At 41.0% G+C, this 16803-nt stretch overlaps 1 protein-coding gene and 1 long non-coding RNA gene across 2 annotated transcripts; both read right to left on the reverse strand.

Annotated features, from left to right (window-relative positions):
- Positions 1 to 9381: 9381 nt before the first annotated feature.
- LOC143334161 (transmembrane protein 238) lies at positions 9382 to 12121 on the reverse strand. Its single transcript, XM_076752723.1, has 2 exons — positions 10387 to 12121; positions 9382 to 9444 (listed from the first exon to the last, which is right to left on the reverse strand). The coding sequence occupies exon 1, from the start codon at positions 10910 to 10912 to the stop codon at positions 10400 to 10402; it is 513 nt and encodes a 170-aa protein (XP_076608838.1). The 5' UTR covers positions 10913 to 12121; the 3' UTR covers positions 9382 to 9444; positions 10387 to 10399.
- Positions 12122 to 12176: 55 nt separating this feature from the next.
- On the reverse strand, positions 12177 to 15945 carry LOC143333568 (uncharacterized). Its single transcript, XR_013078283.1, has 3 exons — positions 15894 to 15945; positions 15284 to 15512; positions 12177 to 12312 (listed from the first exon to the last, which is right to left on the reverse strand). It is a non-coding gene; the product is annotated as an uncharacterized LOC143333568 (long non-coding RNA).
- Positions 15946 to 16803: the final 858 nt, after the last annotated feature.

Raw genomic sequence — 16803 nt, forward strand, 5'->3', positions numbered from 1 at the left:
GTCTCTCTGCCTGCCTGATTCCAGTGCTGGAAACTTTACTAAACTATATTTAAGTACAACTTCAGATACTTTACCTCCCTTGTATGCTTCTTTCTGCTTGTACCCTGCATTTCAGGGAGGAATATAGTTTTCACTCTGCATTTGTTTAAAACTTGATACTGTGCATAATATCGACATTTTAGAATGAACATATTAACATATTATTGGTTTATAAACTATGACATATTGCTACAGATTAAACCAACTAACGGTATACGAAGAAGTTCAGACCTGCTACAACATGAAGGCATCAATAATAGTAAAGCCATAATGTCACAGCATGAAAGGGACATTCTCCATAACAAGGAATTTTACTCTTGTTTCTGGAAGTTATTTTTGCTGATGATACGTTTATTTTCAGCAGGGTTGATTTACATTGTTGTATTTATACTTTGATTGAAGTACTTACTGCACCACTGCCTGATTCAGTCAAAGTGAGAGTTACACAGTGAAATATGAAGACAAGCACATTGTCCCTGCAGGGCTGTATGAGAGGTGTCAGTTAAAGGCTGAGCATGATGAGCACGGAGTCTGCCAGCCTGGAGAGCCTGCGTGTGCTGTACCAGAGTCATGACTATATCGTGGTGAACAAGCACTGGGACATCCGTATTGACAGCAAGATGTGGTATGAGAAACACGCCGTGCGGGCACAACTTCAGCAACGCTTACCTCAGCTAGACCCTCGCACCTACTATGGATCCAGGTCAGAATCACACCAGATTGCCTCACATACATCATGCTCACCAAGAGTCATAGCCTCAAATCATTGTCTCTCTCCCTAACAGGTTCTGTCATCAGCTGGATTTCTCCACAAGTGGCGCTCTTTGCTCTTTGTGTTGCCCTCAGTAAGGCCGCTGCTGGCCGAGCATACCGCTGCTTCAAGGACCGCACTGTCACCAAGGCCTACCTCACCCTGGTCGTAACACAAGCACAGTTACACATATGTGCGCAATAGAGCTCTCATGTGTCTCAATATGGGGTGATTAAGAAGATCTGCAAGGAAATGAAATTCAGAATTTCTTCCCTAGGTATGTGGCTGGGTGGAAGAGGAGACTCAAACTTTGGAGTTGCACAACTTGCACATAGAGTTAAAAAAAAAACAAATAAATATACACATAGAGTTTGAGATGATTGATAGTGATAGAAATGAAGTGTTGACTATTTGATGATGCAGGCTTGGTATGAGTGAAATATTTACACTGCCTGCCTTCTCATTCATTCAAAAGGCAAAGTCAAAAATCTTGTTCATGCAATTTAGTCACAGAAAACAGAAAGATGTGACTTCATATCAAAAAAAGAAAAGTTTGGAATAAGTTTCTATTAATATGCAAAGTATTTTGTTTTTCTAAAACTAACCGTGGACTACAAAGCTTTCTGATCACAAACTCATGTCCATGATACATTTAATAGTACTTCATTGGATCTTTGTTTAAGTTATTAACTCAGAATGATGTTTTAGGTTTTTTTAAGTTTCAATAAATTTTGTGACTTCCTCCACTGCTACTCCTCATGATGAAAATGAGCAAAAACCAGCTCTAAACATAATAAAGGTTGATCTCTTGATTCTGCAACCTGTGACCAGAGGGTGTCTCTAGACTGAAGTGTAGAGGAAATGTTCAGTTATCTTGTTTTAAAGCAAACCAGCTCTGCTTTGTAGCACACCACATGATTCATGGCCTGAAAGTGTTGTGCCTCCACACAGAGGAGCTGCTTCTTCATGCTGCAGATTACATGACTCCAGTTTACTTCTGAAATGTATTTCTTCATCTTTAAACTGTTTAATGCCTCTGTTATATGTGAAATATTGGATTCATCAGGTGTTACATGTGCTTGTGTCCACAGATGTGTTATAAAAACAAATGTTTCATTTTTATGGAGGTAAATAAATGCAGATTGTTGAGAACTGTGTTAATGTGTCATCTCAACATGTGCTAAAGGCTTATAATTAAATGATGTGCTCACTTTCCCATTAAAACTCACTGAAATGTTTTATCTTCTGCTCTGTTTTATTCTGTTTGAAATTGTTTCATAATCTGTTTCAGTGTTTTTAACATTTTGGGGGGCTTTTTATGAAATTTTATGTTCAGCACATTGAGCTGCAGCTCAGGTATGAAGTGTTGAATATAATGAAGATTTAGTGTGAACATTTGCCCCTGTTGGTCAGAGTGGGCAACTTTTACAGTGCATATGGGCTGAAATCAAGAGTTTTCCATTGGAGAGAGAAGGACATGGGGACATTGATAATGATCGCCATATTTACCTATGAACTCTGGCTGTCAGGTGATGCTTTAGAATGGACTCAGAGAATCAGAATCAGAATCAGAATCAGAACACATGACATCATAATGTCCATTCTAAAGCAAGTGTATATATAGAGAGAGCAGCTTCATTTTACCAGAAGATTTCACAGTCTTCACATCGACAACACAGAAATCATTGAATCGAGACAAGTTCAGAGAACCAAACTGAGCGATCCTTGAGCATCAGACCTTTTCAGTAAGTACTTCAACAGCACTAACTGTCATACTTTCACATGCAGGAACACATCCAGTTAAATCTCTAACAATGCTTTAAATTTTATAAATTTATCATTACTTTTTCATGTTAAATCTTAACCTGCCAAGTAACTTGTAACTACAGCTGTTACAAAAATGTAGTATAGAAAGTAGAATTTATGCCTGTGGTGGAATAAAACTATCAAGCAGAAGAAAATGGAACAGTACCTCAAAACTGTACTGACTGTAAAAACATCACTGATATTCAGATCTCCTACTGAAGTAAAATTGCTAATACTATAATGAGAAAATACTTCATTATACAAGTAAATGTTCCAGCTGCCTTCAAGTCTTACTGAGTTAAAGTAGAGAAATGTCAAAGTAGTGTTAAAAGTAAAAGTTCTCATCATGCAGACTGGGTCCTTTCAAAGACTCACATTATGACAAAATTATAATTTTGGAGTATTATTACTGATGCATGAACATGTAAGCAGCATTTTAATGTTGGCGCTGGTCCACTTGAAGCTAAATTTAACAACTTTATATGTTGCTGAGGAGTTCAATTCATGTAAAATCCATATCTGCAAAAGTATCTGCTGCATTACTGTTTGGAACTAAATGAGTATTAAATACTCTATAATATATGATGTTACTCCCCATAAAAGTGCCAAGTGTCTAAAAATTTTTATTCAATGCTGCATGAATGCTTTAATAACTGATTTAGCTTTTGGCACTGTGGTCACCTGACCTTCGCATGAAAACACGCTCCTGACCTGTGACCTCTGTGACCCTCAGCAGAGACATTCAGACATATTATGGTTGTATACCTGTGTGTGGCATATTCAACGCGTGTGTTTTCACTCCACAGATTTCACAGCAGCTCATTCAAACACTGCTTAGAGTTTATAGGGAGGGAAAATCCTGACACCTGGTGGACAGGTGACACCATTGCAGCTTGTCGAATCATCTGTTCTGTGTGTGTTTGTGTCTCCAGAATAACGATGTACCAGTGGTGAGGCTCCCTAACGGATTCACCCAAAATCTGCGCTGTGTTGAACAACCATAAGTAACACACACATCAATGCAAAGACACACACGAGTTAACACACAGATATTGAGCTTCAGTTTGCATCGTCACACACACTCTTTGAACTGTCTGATGCGTCTGTCTGTCTCTCTTTATCTGTGTAGGAATGGAGAGCTGCTGTATGAGCTCCCACAGGTTTTCCCTCCACCTGCCTTTGCTGCTGCTCCACCCAACACCTCCAACTCAAAGTAAGTTTGCTTTGGACAGTTTGGATCAAAATGGATGTTTCTCTTTTTTTCTGACTGGCTCTTGATCTGTGGCTGTGGTCACCATCAATAAGCCAGACTCATCATCAAATCACAGTCTTCTTATATTTCATTTCCATCAGCTGCTGTTTGATTTCAGGTGTCTGTTCTTTGTCTACCAAACATGTCTGCATGAATATTATTAGAATCAGTGTCTGTTAATGGCTTTAATGCACAGCACAGACAAGGTTACATTTACACATGTCTTGTATTATTGTGCTTCTCTTAATATTTTTACAGCGGTACCATGAGCTCTCACTCTGTTCTTGTCCCATAGAAAGAGAAAGAGTGAAAACCAGCAGCAGGACGATTGGCCGTAAGTGAAAAAGCCGCCAAATGCCGTCATGCTCTTCATGAAGGAGCAGAGGCCAAACGTTGAGGCCGACGTCAGCAGAAGAGGGAGTGCAGCTGTGAATGCAGTCCTGGGTCAGAGAGTAAGTGTGCTGCTTCTGTATATTTGACTCACTCACTGTAACAAACTTGATCATAGTTTGGTAACAAACAAAAAAAAAAAAAAAAAAAAAAGTTTGTGTGCATATTTCTATGTCTGTGAGTGTTTTTATGTTGGTGTTTGTGTGTGTGTTGACACTGCGCTGTCAACATTTGTCCACAGTGGAAGTCTCTGTCAGAGGAGGAGCAGGCCAGATACTACTCACCAAACTGAGCGATCCTTGAGCATCAGACCTTTTCAGTAAGTACTTCAACAGCACTGACTGTCATACTTTCACATGCAGGAACACATCCAGTTAAATCTCTAACAGTGCTTTATATTTTAGAAATTAATCATTACTTTTTCATGTTAAATCTTAATCTGCCAAGTAACTTGTAACTACAGCTGTTACATAAATGTAGTATAGAAAGTAGAATTTATGCCTGTGGTGGAATAAAACCATCAAGTAGAAGAAAATGGAACAGTACCTCAAAACTGTACTGACTGTAAAAACATCACTGAAATTCAGATCTTCTACTGAAGTAAAATTGCTAATACTATAATGTGAAAATACTTCATTATACAAGTAAATGTTCCAGCTGCCTTCAAGTCTTACTGAGCATAAATGTAGAGAAATGTAAAAGTAGTGTTAAAAGTAAAAGTTCTCATCATGCAGACTGGGTCCTTTCAAAGACTCACATTATGACATAATTATAATTTTGGAGTATTATTATTGATGCATGAACATGTAAGCAGCATTTTAATGTTGGCGCTGGTCCACTTGAAGCTAAATTTAACAACTTTATATGTTGCTGAGGAGTTCAATTCATGTAAAATCCATATCTGCAAAAGTATCTGCTGCATTACTGTTTGGAACTAAATGAGTATTACTCTATAATATATGATGTTACTCCCCACAAAAGTGTCAAGTGTCTAAAAGAAGTTTTCTATCAATATGTGTGACAGGAGTCCAGTAACCAGACAACCAGACAGTTTCTTCTGGAATAGATCAGGGACAGCTAACAGCGGGACAATCGTCTCTGCTCCTGAAATGGATTTCAGAGCAGAGGTCAACCGTGCTGTGGAGGAGATGGAGTGGGGAGAGGTGGTTTCCACTCTCGAGGCAGCCATCTACGACCTGTTGGCCAACTCTCCACCTGCTCCATCGACACCTGCAGCCATGAGGTGGTAAATTCAGGAGTGGAGAAGCAGAACTGCAAGTCCTGAAGATAGGCTTTAACCAGGGTTGTGATGGTGTCTGGGATATTAAAGAAGCTGAAGGCAGTCCAGAGGAGCTCATGGGGCACAGAGCCAAAGGCGTTAGCAAGATCCAAAAAGATCACATGGAGGTAAAACACATTTAAATCTAAAACCTACAGTTCACAGGTGGATGTTACTTCACCTTAAAGATCAGCTCATCTTTCATTCACAGTTGGAACTCAGTTTTAATCAAGTCAGGACTCATTCAGCGCTGCATGAATGCTTTAATAACTGGTTTAGCTTTTGGCGCTGTGGTCACCTGACCTTCGCATGAAAACACACTCCTGACCTCTGACCTCTGTGACCCTCAGCAGAGACATTCAGACATATTATGGTTGTATACCTGTGTGTGGCATATTCAACACGTGTGTTTTCACTCCACAGATTTCACAGCAGCTCATTCAAACGCTGCTTAGAGTTTATTGGGAGGGAAAATCCTGACACCTGGTGGACAGGTGACACCATTGCAGCTTGTCTAATCACCTGTTCTGTGTGTGTTTGTGTCTTCAGAATAACAATGTACCAGTGGTGCGGCTCCCTAACGGATTCACCCAAAATCTGCGCTGTGTTGAACAACTATAAGTAACACACACATCAATGCAAAGACACACACGAGTCTGTCTGTTCTTTGTCTACCAAACATTTCTGCATGAATATTATTAGAATCAGTGTCTGTTAATGGCTTTAATGCACAGCACAGGTTTGGTTAATTCAGTTCAGTCTGCTTAAGTTAAAATAGCCTGAGTTAAGTTCTGTGTAGTTGACCTCTTTTATGGGCCCAGAACTTTTATGTATCGATTACATTTTTTTGTCTAAATGAATCTCTTTTTGTTCAAATCCACCTGGCTCCTCATGCCTGTCTGCTTGGTCCCTCACAGCCGCCAAATGTCTTCATGCTCTTCATGAAGGAGCAGAGGCCAAACATGGAGGCCGATGTCAGCAGAAGAGGGAGTGCAGCTGTGAATGCAGTCCTGGGTCAGAGAGTAAGTGTGCTGCTTCTGTATATTTGACTCACTCACTGTAACAAACTTGATCAAAGTTTGGCAAAAAAAAAAAAAAAAAAGTTTGTGTGCATGTTCATTTGTCTGTGAATGTTTTTATGTTGGTGTTTGCATGTGTGTTGACACTGTGCTGTCGTCTGTCCAGGAGGAGCATGCCAAATACTACAAGCAGGCCGAGAGAGAATGACTCCTCCACGCCTAGCAACACCCAGAGTGGACCAGCGGGGAAAACTATGTAAGTACACTGAGCTCACACATCAGTGCACTCGAGTGAATGAAACACAGTCACTGCAAAGACTCTTCATCAGCTGACACCAGATGGTCTGTTTGTTTTTGTTTACAGGACAAAAAGAGGAAAAGAGACAGGAGAAAGGCACCCAGGATATGTGTGACGGAGGCTCGACACACTCAGACCGGTGGGATGGAGCCACGTCACCTGTAGACGGTCCAGGTGCAGCTGCAACACACACAGGCTCCGGTGACCACGCCTGTGTAGTCAGCCCTGACACCTGGTTGGATGCTTCAAGAACATCATCCACCTAACTGGCCTCCCCTGCTGGCTGCCCTCAAATCAATTAATTAATTATTATATAAATACTTGATGTAAAAGTAAAAGTGTTCAGTGTGCTTCATCCTGTAAAACTCCCACTCTGTACCAGGAAAATCCACTTCCATTTCCAGCTCACTTATTTTTTCCTTTGCATGACACTGTTGCATGGTGATGTCACTGATGTGCATTTGTCACATTTAATGTGATTTTTCTTGATATGTGAACTTAAAGAAGATACTTGCGTACCTTTTCCACCTTTGAAACCGATAATATAAGTTGTTGTAAATGTATTATTCCCCCTCAAACTTGAAAGTGTCGAATGGACTTTGCTGTACTTGGTTGTAGATTCGATAACGCGGGCTAAAAGTATTGCAGTAGAGTGCAGCCACGGTCAGATGAAACAGCAGCGTAATAAAGCCAACAGGTTCCAAAGGTTAAACACTGATGCTTGTTATCAACTGAACTGGGGTGGGAACAAGGAAGCCTGCTGCCATCCACACCTCTTTTGCCACAGCAGTTTTCTTTTCATCAAAGCCCATTCAGTCTTCAGATCACATTCATTTGATGACTTTAGCATTTATATTTTGTTTTCCCTGCTGTAACATGTTAGCTGCTGCAACAATAAGTCCCAACTAACCAGTACATACATCATTCTTATCCTAATCAGTCTTTAGTAAGATAAGGTTCACAGCATAAACTTGATCCACAGCTAGTCTGATCCAAACTGCTGCTCCCACAGCAGAAGCTGCTCCTGCTTTATGAGCTACCTGAAGGGTGTGTCTACCTGTGACCTTTGGTTTCTATTTTCCTACACTCAAATAAAACTTAAGAATGCTTGAATTGTTAGATTTTCATTTGAGGCCTCAAAACAGGAACCTAAATGGTTTATAAAGTGGTGTAGACTTTTGGAATCCATGGTGCTTCAGATGCACAGACACCACTGTGGAACTACAAGCTATGACTGATATTGAATGGAGAGCTGACACAAATGGTCTCATATAACCACCAGTGCATCAATGATATACTTAATTTAACATATTTATATCAACAGTTAGGTTGTAGCTATAGTAGTAGTTAAATGAAAATCAGAGTCAAAGTCAGGGCCAATGCCAATTCATTAACTGTATTGGTATGGAATGAGTTGCCTTTCAGTAACAGTATTCTATAATTCATGTTATAGTAAACTTCGCCCTGATCCAGTCGGGGATGTCCACCTTCCACCTTCCACATCCCAGTCATTTCAGTTATTCAGCAGCTACAATGAATGTTGAATATATGAACACAACAGATGGTGGACAATATTCTCAGCAAATTACCCTTGGGAGGGAAAGACAAAAGCACAGGTTTGCCCAGATTTGAGTAATTTGTGGGATCCATGAGTTAAGTCACTTACTTGCTTACTGTGATTGAGTCATTTGCTTAAACCTGCAATTACTGACTTTTTTGGCAAAAAATGTTGTGAACAAAGCATTGACATATTGTTAACTTTTAAAGGGACAGTTCACCCCAAAATCAAAAACATTTTTTCTCTACAACATAATGGAACTAGATGGCACTAAAAGAAAAATGGCAAAAAGAAAAAAAAAAAAGAAAAAAAAAAGTATCACTTAGCTATAAACTAATTCCGACAAGCTACTGATGTCAGAGTAGAGTTAGGGGAGTAGATGCACACTTTCTTCTGTTCTTCTGCTCAATGATATGATTGGTGGGTAGTCTGTTTGAGAGAAAATAGTTCCCACGTGAAACTGCTCACGAAAAGGTCTGTGGATTATTTTGAGTAACCGGGATATAATTCCTAGAACGAGACATCCAGCAATTACACAACACATTTTTACAGTCTGTTCAGTTATCCTACAAAAGTTTAATCCAACACAACAAACTTTGGTTATCGTAAGAAATGCCATCGCACCTTTTTGGTTAGGTTTTGGTTCAGCCTATTGTTGTTTGGTGTAGGTTTAATGTTGTGGTGAAGTAAAGGTTGAGTCCCTGTGGTTATCAGCTTAATTTCATACATTGTACAAACCTATGAATTTCCCATGAGATTGCCCTCATATGTGCGGCTCGTCATCATGAATTGATACAAATCTGTTCCAAAATTTGAACTATCAAATGATCTCAAAAAGACTGATTCAAAGCCATCAGCCATACTGATTAAAACACAACATTTATTATGAAAATATACATTTGACTAAAGCATTTCATAAACTCTCAACAACTGCAAACACTATCATCATCAATTATTAATAATTCCTTGTTAAACACACAAACAGTAAAAAAAAATGTGGGCATCAAGGGGAGCCAGCTGAAGACACTGTGGAGCGGGCTCTCATCAAGTCTCTGTGGGGCAGAAAATGGATGAAACATCATTATTAAAGCTGTTTGGCTTTTGTGGTGAGCAGAAAGTCCTTTCTATGGTTTATCCGGGATGTTTACATTAATCTGTGGATGATGAGGTTTTCAAGGAAGTTTCAGGTAGGCCTGCTATTGTTTAAACTATGGCCTCGTCTTTTAGTGTGGTTAATCATTCATCCACTGATAAGGTTTTGTTCTGCCTTTGCACAGTTACTCCTTTTAGTTCCACATTTAAACTTGATCAAACTGAAAGAAAAAGAAGTTATACTGAGCCAGGAGGAGATTTTCCTCAGCTCCTGTATTTTTGAAATATACAGTTATATCGCCAGCTATATCATAGCGCCAGTAAATTTTAGACATGTTTCATAATGATCAAACACCAAGCACACAAACACAATGCAAAAACTTCACTTTGTTGATGTTTGGATCTTCACTTTCACTGATATGTAATAATAATAATAATAATAACAATAAAGCAAAAAACAGTTTTAGTTTTGATACTGTCTTCTGACAGACTTTAATTCTAGTCAAAGGCTTAACGTTGAGTGTAGTGAACGAATGGATTGATTATAGTGAGGAGGATTTTACAGTCGACAAATGGCTGCTGGTTTTCAGCCTGCCTCTCACAGTTTACGATTTTTTTTATCTCTAGATTTGACAGTGTTTAGGGTGAAAAGAAAATGAAAAATGCATGAAAGTAAAAAGTTTTGTGTTTTTTCTCTAGACTTCAGATTCTATTCCTGGCAGCTTGCTGAGGCCTTTGAATCAGCCTCTCGATCATCACTAAGAGACGTTAAAATACAGGAAAAATGCAGAAAAAGTAAAAAGCAATGATTTGATAAAATTCTAGTTAGTTACACTGTATTATAAAGTTATATTCGACTATAACATTATGAAGGCAGTAACACTGTGTGAGTGAGGCCTCACCTGTGGGCCTGTTCTATATGGGAGAAGTGTGTGCGGTGTGCTGCATCCCTGTGTCACCCCCCGCCACAGTGGAGACAGCTGTGTGTGGAATATCCTCCTGCGGGGTCATCGTTGCCATGGCAACGGCCACCTGCTCGGCGTGCGGGACCACCGGCGGCCCGCGGCCCGTGCGGTTACTGGACGGTCCTCCGTTCCTGCGGAACGAGCTCCGGATGCCGCTGGACATGCGGCCGGAGAGGCGCCGCACCGCACCGCTGATCCCGCTCAACACGCCCTTGTCTTTCTTCAGCAAACCCACATCATCTTCCAGCTCCGACGGAGGCACCTCGATGTTCCCGGAGTACCAGAACACCCACCAGATGAGGCTGAGGAAGATGATGATGGCGCCTGCGTAGATGAGCAGGTCAAAGAAAAACACGTTCACAAACACCCCGATGAGAAGGATGGCCAGCCCCAGGATGTCAAAGGCTACTGCGAGCCAGAAACAGCACACACAGCGACCCAGACCCTGGTAGACCGGCTCCATGTCAGCGTACAGCACGCGCCTCCGGAGAGACGCTGGGGTCTCTAACAGTGGCTGCTTATTTCCCGGAGCCTTTGTGCCGTGGCATTGACTCTGAGAGCGGCTGTAAGGTGAGCCAGGTGAGGCGCCTGGCCCACTCTCAGGAGGAGGGGCGTGGTGCTCGCTGGAGGAGGGGCTGAAAGCTCTACCTGACCGGCAAAGTCCTTCTTTTCCTCTTGGATTATATTATATTGACTATGATGCATTGTTATGCGCACGAGTGTTACCCAGAATGCAGTGACGTGCGGTGAGGTTCATTACTGGTGAGGCACTAAATATATGAACCCAAAACCGAAGTTTATATTTCAATTTTGACCTTATGTGAAACATTTAGTTGTTTTAAAAGCTTTTAATTATACTTTAATCAATTCCACACTGTTCAACAACACGATAGCAAGAAAAGCAAAAGAACATTTAATATAAGGTCAAATTCGAATTAATAAATTTTGTTTTGGCTGATCTCTCTTATTTAATTAAAATTGAACACTCACTATCACTATGCGTAAGAGAGCATGCAGCCATTGCGCCGATGGAGCGCAGAACTGCCACCTATCAGTGCGGCACGGTACTTTCTGCCTCACCTGGAGCATTTTCACTGCGCGCTCATGGCCGATATAAAGAGTGACAGCAATGGGCATGCGCCAACTGCCTGCGTCAGTCAGTGTGTGTGGCACAGTGCCGTCAGCAGTGAGGCACAGCTCATTGAACAGGAAATGCGTAAATTTAGCGCTTTTGAATATAGAAATGTTGAAATCATACAGAAAACAAATTTATAGAACATCCATGAGCTTAAGTCCGAATTTCCTCCTCTTAATGAATTTATAAACCACAGCAAGTTTTTTTTTTTTTTTTAAATTATATTTTAACCGCACGTCACTGCCAGACTGTCTGCCACACTTGCTCTGGCACTGTCCTTATTCTGAGTTACTGGCTTGAGAGCGAGGCAGACATACCTGAAGGAGAAACAAGGAGCGTTTCACTTCCAGTAAGCCTGGTAAATAAGTATGAGTCAAGCCAGTGACAGTGTTAAATGTGTGGACTGGGTTTCCCAAGTAATGGATCAAATAACAAGAGCAGCTGCTATTCTCTGAGATCGCAGCAAGTAAGAGAAGCTCACATGAGGCATTCATTAGATGAGATAAGATGTTTTATTTCACAGAGATAGAAGAAATAAAGATTAGAAATAAAGATAATTTGTTTGAACAAATGTGACAACAAATAGCACTGTGAGGAAACATACTACCAGGAAAAATGAGATGATACAATATAAACTATGCAGGAAATCTGAAACTCCGATGTAACACATGATGGTGTCAGGGTCAGTGTGGCCTCCAGGCTGCGAGGATCAGGGCAGGTCTGCAGTGCTGAGGGTCAACACACACACACAGCAACAACACAACACACGCGCACAGTTATTACAGGGGCTCTGGGACGGTCACAGTGTGTCACCTGTAATAAAGAGCTCATTGGCTTTGTGAAGTTGACTCAACTCCAGGCTCCTCTTTGAGGCTGTGATTAATGGTGTTGTTGAATTGATTTGCATGTCAGCCCTCACTTCACAGCTCGTCAGGCAGGTACTCGATGTGCTGTAATAGTCTGATGCTTAAACGTTATTCATCATTTGCACTCATACATTATGCATGTGTCAAAGCATTCTGAAACACGGTCCCTGTCACAGCGTTCCGACTGCACATATTTAAACATTAATTACATGTTAAATATTAATCATTATGAGAGGCGAAACGTCTTCAAGAACCACAAACACGTCCAGTTGCCTTTGGAAGCACTAAGAAGTACCATGACCTGATGAATGAGAATCTTCACAGACCCATTAATTATGTGGTTATTTATGCAATGATAGATTTTCTTCAGGCCTTTAAAACCCTCCACAATTGTTGGTCGAGGTGGAAAAAATTTGAATCACTTCATATCCTGTTTACCTTTATGCACTTTTGCTAATGTTCTGTTTAAATGCTTAACTGCATTTCATTGTACTGCTATGGTTGAATCTGGTCCAATGTAATAGAAATCCTCTTTTATTATGGAATAAAGTATTACATGCCTTCACTGTCATATTGTTTATGGTTCAGGTTGATGATGGGCTGCTGTGGTTGAAAGCAGACCACCAACACCCAGCCTTAAAAAAAACACAGAAAAACAGGCTACACATCGAGACGTGTGAACTGTCCATGTTTGCATGAGTGCGTTGTATTGACAAGCAAAGCTTTTATCAGACAGGATATTTTCTGTTGTATTTGCATAGTGCACACAGACAGATGGACATGCTGCAGGTTGGATTAGGTCAGATCTGTTCATTCGCTGGTCTTTGGCCTGGAGCCACGGCACAAAGCTGAAGTGAGTGCGTATGTGTGTTTGTAGGGGTGGAGTTTGGGAGCTCTGCAACCAGTGACCATGTTGATCTCGGAATAATCAGAGATAGATGTGTGTCGTGGCATTTCTCTGCCTCAGTAATCCTGTTCTAAATCATTTACCCACCAGTAGCCACAATGAGCAGAAAGGCTTATGGAGAAGATAACAAATAAATAAATAACAGAGAAACAACCAACGAGGACACAATGGGACAGATGGGCGTCATGGCAGCCTGTCAGAGAAAATCACTAATTCCAACTACAAAATTTGACATATTCACCAAATAAAAGAAATGAACACAGGAGATATGAGACTCCCCCCAGAATGTCTACAACACACATTTTCTTTTAAACCAGCACGCATGGTTTTCATATGTAGAGGGATTTAGAGCCTCATTCTCACAGTGAAGCACTGCCCTGCCTTCCACTAATTAGTGTTTAACACATCAAAACTTAATGAGTTTTTTATTTCATGAAGGTTACTCCACTGAGGTAAGACTGCACTTCCGTAAAGTTGGGGACCCAAAAAAGCCTGGCTGCAGCCCTCTGGATCACTTGCTTACTTGCTTTTTTTTTTTTTTTTTTTTTTTTTGCTTTTTTTTTTTTTTTGTTTTAAGCAATTAAAGATAGGTCTAGTTTTGTGCTCACTGGTGGCTGTTGCCAATCAGAGCTTTCTTAGTGGTATTAAGAAGGGGGGCGCCATCTCCTTGAGTTGGAGCTGGAAAAATGGCCACAAAAACCTGTGACAAGCTTGAATAAGAGGGACATAGCTGCATTGTTGTAAGTTGATTTACAGGAATAACAAGTCTTAAATTGACGTAACAAACAATTAACTGGCTGGGCAATTACATCACAATTTCAGTTGTGGTGGCAATTTACATTTTACATTATCTGATAGTTTTAAAGGGTTATTCTGCTATTCCTTTAGTAATACATTCAATGTTGATTAGCTCAGTTCAGACCGATAAATAAAGAAAGGATTCATTATTTCCCAAACAGAATTGGATTCCTGGCACTGAGCAGATATGTAGTGATGACAGACTGAAAGATGAAGTGGTCATTACTGAGATGAATAAATTCTTTCTTAATGATAAATGAGAATAAATGAAGCATTTAAAAACCCATTGGACTGGGGTACCCCGGTAGCTCACCTCATAGAGCACATACCATGTATTAAGTGTTTATCATATTTTATCCTTACCACAGCCTTACCTTCCCAAACCCTTTGCTGCATATCACCTGCTCTCTCTCCCCTGTATTTCTCTAGCTGTCACTACCAAACAGAGCGGAAATACCAGAAAATAATAATAATAATAGTAAACAAATTGAAGAGGGCTTCATGTTGGGAGATAAAATATTCACACGATAAAGCAGAGCAGCCAGCTAGATACATAATAGACTTTTTTTTCTGGTGGAAGGGAGATTTGATGACCTCAGTATCCCGAAAATCCTGGCTGCAGTGAAAATGGCATCAACTGATTAACCCATCAAACAGAAAAGGGCTTGACATGAACATGATGTCAGACTGCATTCAGTCAGTCTGATTATCAGGCGAGACAAATTAAAATTAAGAATACTTAAAATGAAGCTGCAGCAGAGGCTGAGAAATCCTGATTTTAAATTCCTGGTGTGGGTCAAGCTGCAAAAACACTGGATCCTACACACCCATGATGCAAGTCGATGCCATTAAGTTTATCAGGAGTCTGTCCCAAACCATGATTGTCACACAATTCTGTACTGCTGCTCTGTGCTTTCAAAACAGATGATTCATCAGTCCCAGTGTTTCCAGTATTCCTCATCAGTGGTGTCTGTGCTCCACTTGGAGCCCCTTGCCATGATTGACCTTGGTGAGTGCATGCTGCTCTAAGCTCTGTTTGAGCATGGGGATCCAGACCAAGCCAGTGACCAGGAACAACAGCCCCACAGAGAGGAGCAGAGGCCCCAGCAGGTAGGGTACATTGCCCACCTGGGTGAAGTAGAGCAGGGACCAGGTTGTACCCGATCCAAACAGCAGTGTGCCAACACCAATGGCCGCGATGGGCTTAAAGAAGAGGAGCCAGCAGGATGGAGCCCTGACGGCGGTGGGACACCCATCCTGAAGGGGGTTAAGCGGTGTGGAGGCTTCAGTGTCCTCCACCTCCTGGGAGGAAGGATCCATGGTTGATATGGTGACTGCGGTGGAGAGCATGATCACACTGGAGGACAGATTAGATGCACCACACCACAGATAACACCACAGGTCAGGATACAATTTGGACGTTAGTCTGTATTTTTCTTATTGTCCACAAATCCATGAAATCCCATGAAAAGACCCAAACCAGTAATCAATTAGTCTGTCTCTAGATACTTTGACTAAAAAAAAAACTTCTGTTAAAGCTGTAAACTAAACTAGAAAATGTGCCTGAATTCCACTTAAATTCCATTTAAACTATCACCACACACAACAGCAAATTCACCGTGAAATACAACATCTGGACTTACGATGGTCTGTGGAATAGTGTGACGTCAGTTCTGAGCTGAGAGTCACTCATTCAAGTATCAACTTATAAAACATTAAATAGTCATCTCCAACTTACCTAAAGCCTCTCTGTGTGTCTCCCTGTTGGACGGGCAGTGAAGACAGACCGACTCCTGCTGGACAACTGCTCCCATGAAAGCCACACCCACTGCACTGAGCTCACCAACCACCCAGCATCCAGCACCCAGACCCACAGCATCACACTAATCCATCTGCATGAGGATTAGTGATATTCTAATATGATACACAGTATATAGAGCAAAAGAAAATGACACTAATTTAAGGAAGTCTTAAATCTACAGATCAAAAAGAAGCAGCACAACAATCCAAAAATACTCTTATTAAAAGTCCTGTATTTACAATCCTACATGAAGTAGCAAAAGATCTGCAGGAAATGCAGCCCTGAACAGATCCATCCAGCTGTGATAATCAGCTGTGATCACCTGTATGAGCTGTAAATTGATCCCCTTTAATAAAATCTCAATTAAATCTTTGGCATGTATGAAACACACCATGATTCTTTAAATAAGGCCTCTTTAAATTCAATTATACACCAGCTGCCTTCCAACCCTTAAAGTAATCATCACTTACTGTGGCAGCAAGCCGTGTGGACGCACCACCTGCTGGTGTATTTGCTCTTCATCAATGGAACTGATCAGGCCCACATGAGTGATATGTCTAGTGATAGCAGTCTTCAGAGGCTGCACCTCTACTGTCAGCTCAGTCACTCCACACGTCCTGAACGTTGATCAGCTGAATGCACAACAGCAGGTGCTCCAAGCACAGAGCACAGAACGCAGAAAAGACATGGCCAGACCTTAGATGTGGTTATTACAGAACTCTGAGTGACCCAGATACGCAGTCATAAGGACATTTTACAGTCACAATAACCTTGTCAGCACCCTCTGGTGGACAAACCATGTTATGGTGACACTGTTTCAGAGTGATCTCAAACATATTTGGCATTT

The sequence above is a fragment of the Chaetodon auriga genome, chromosome 16, assembly GCF_051107435.1.
Source record: "Chaetodon auriga isolate fChaAug3 chromosome 16, fChaAug3.hap1, whole genome shotgun sequence".
In the NCBI taxonomy this organism is placed as follows: Eukaryota; Metazoa; Chordata; class Actinopteri; order Chaetodontiformes; family Chaetodontidae; genus Chaetodon; species Chaetodon auriga.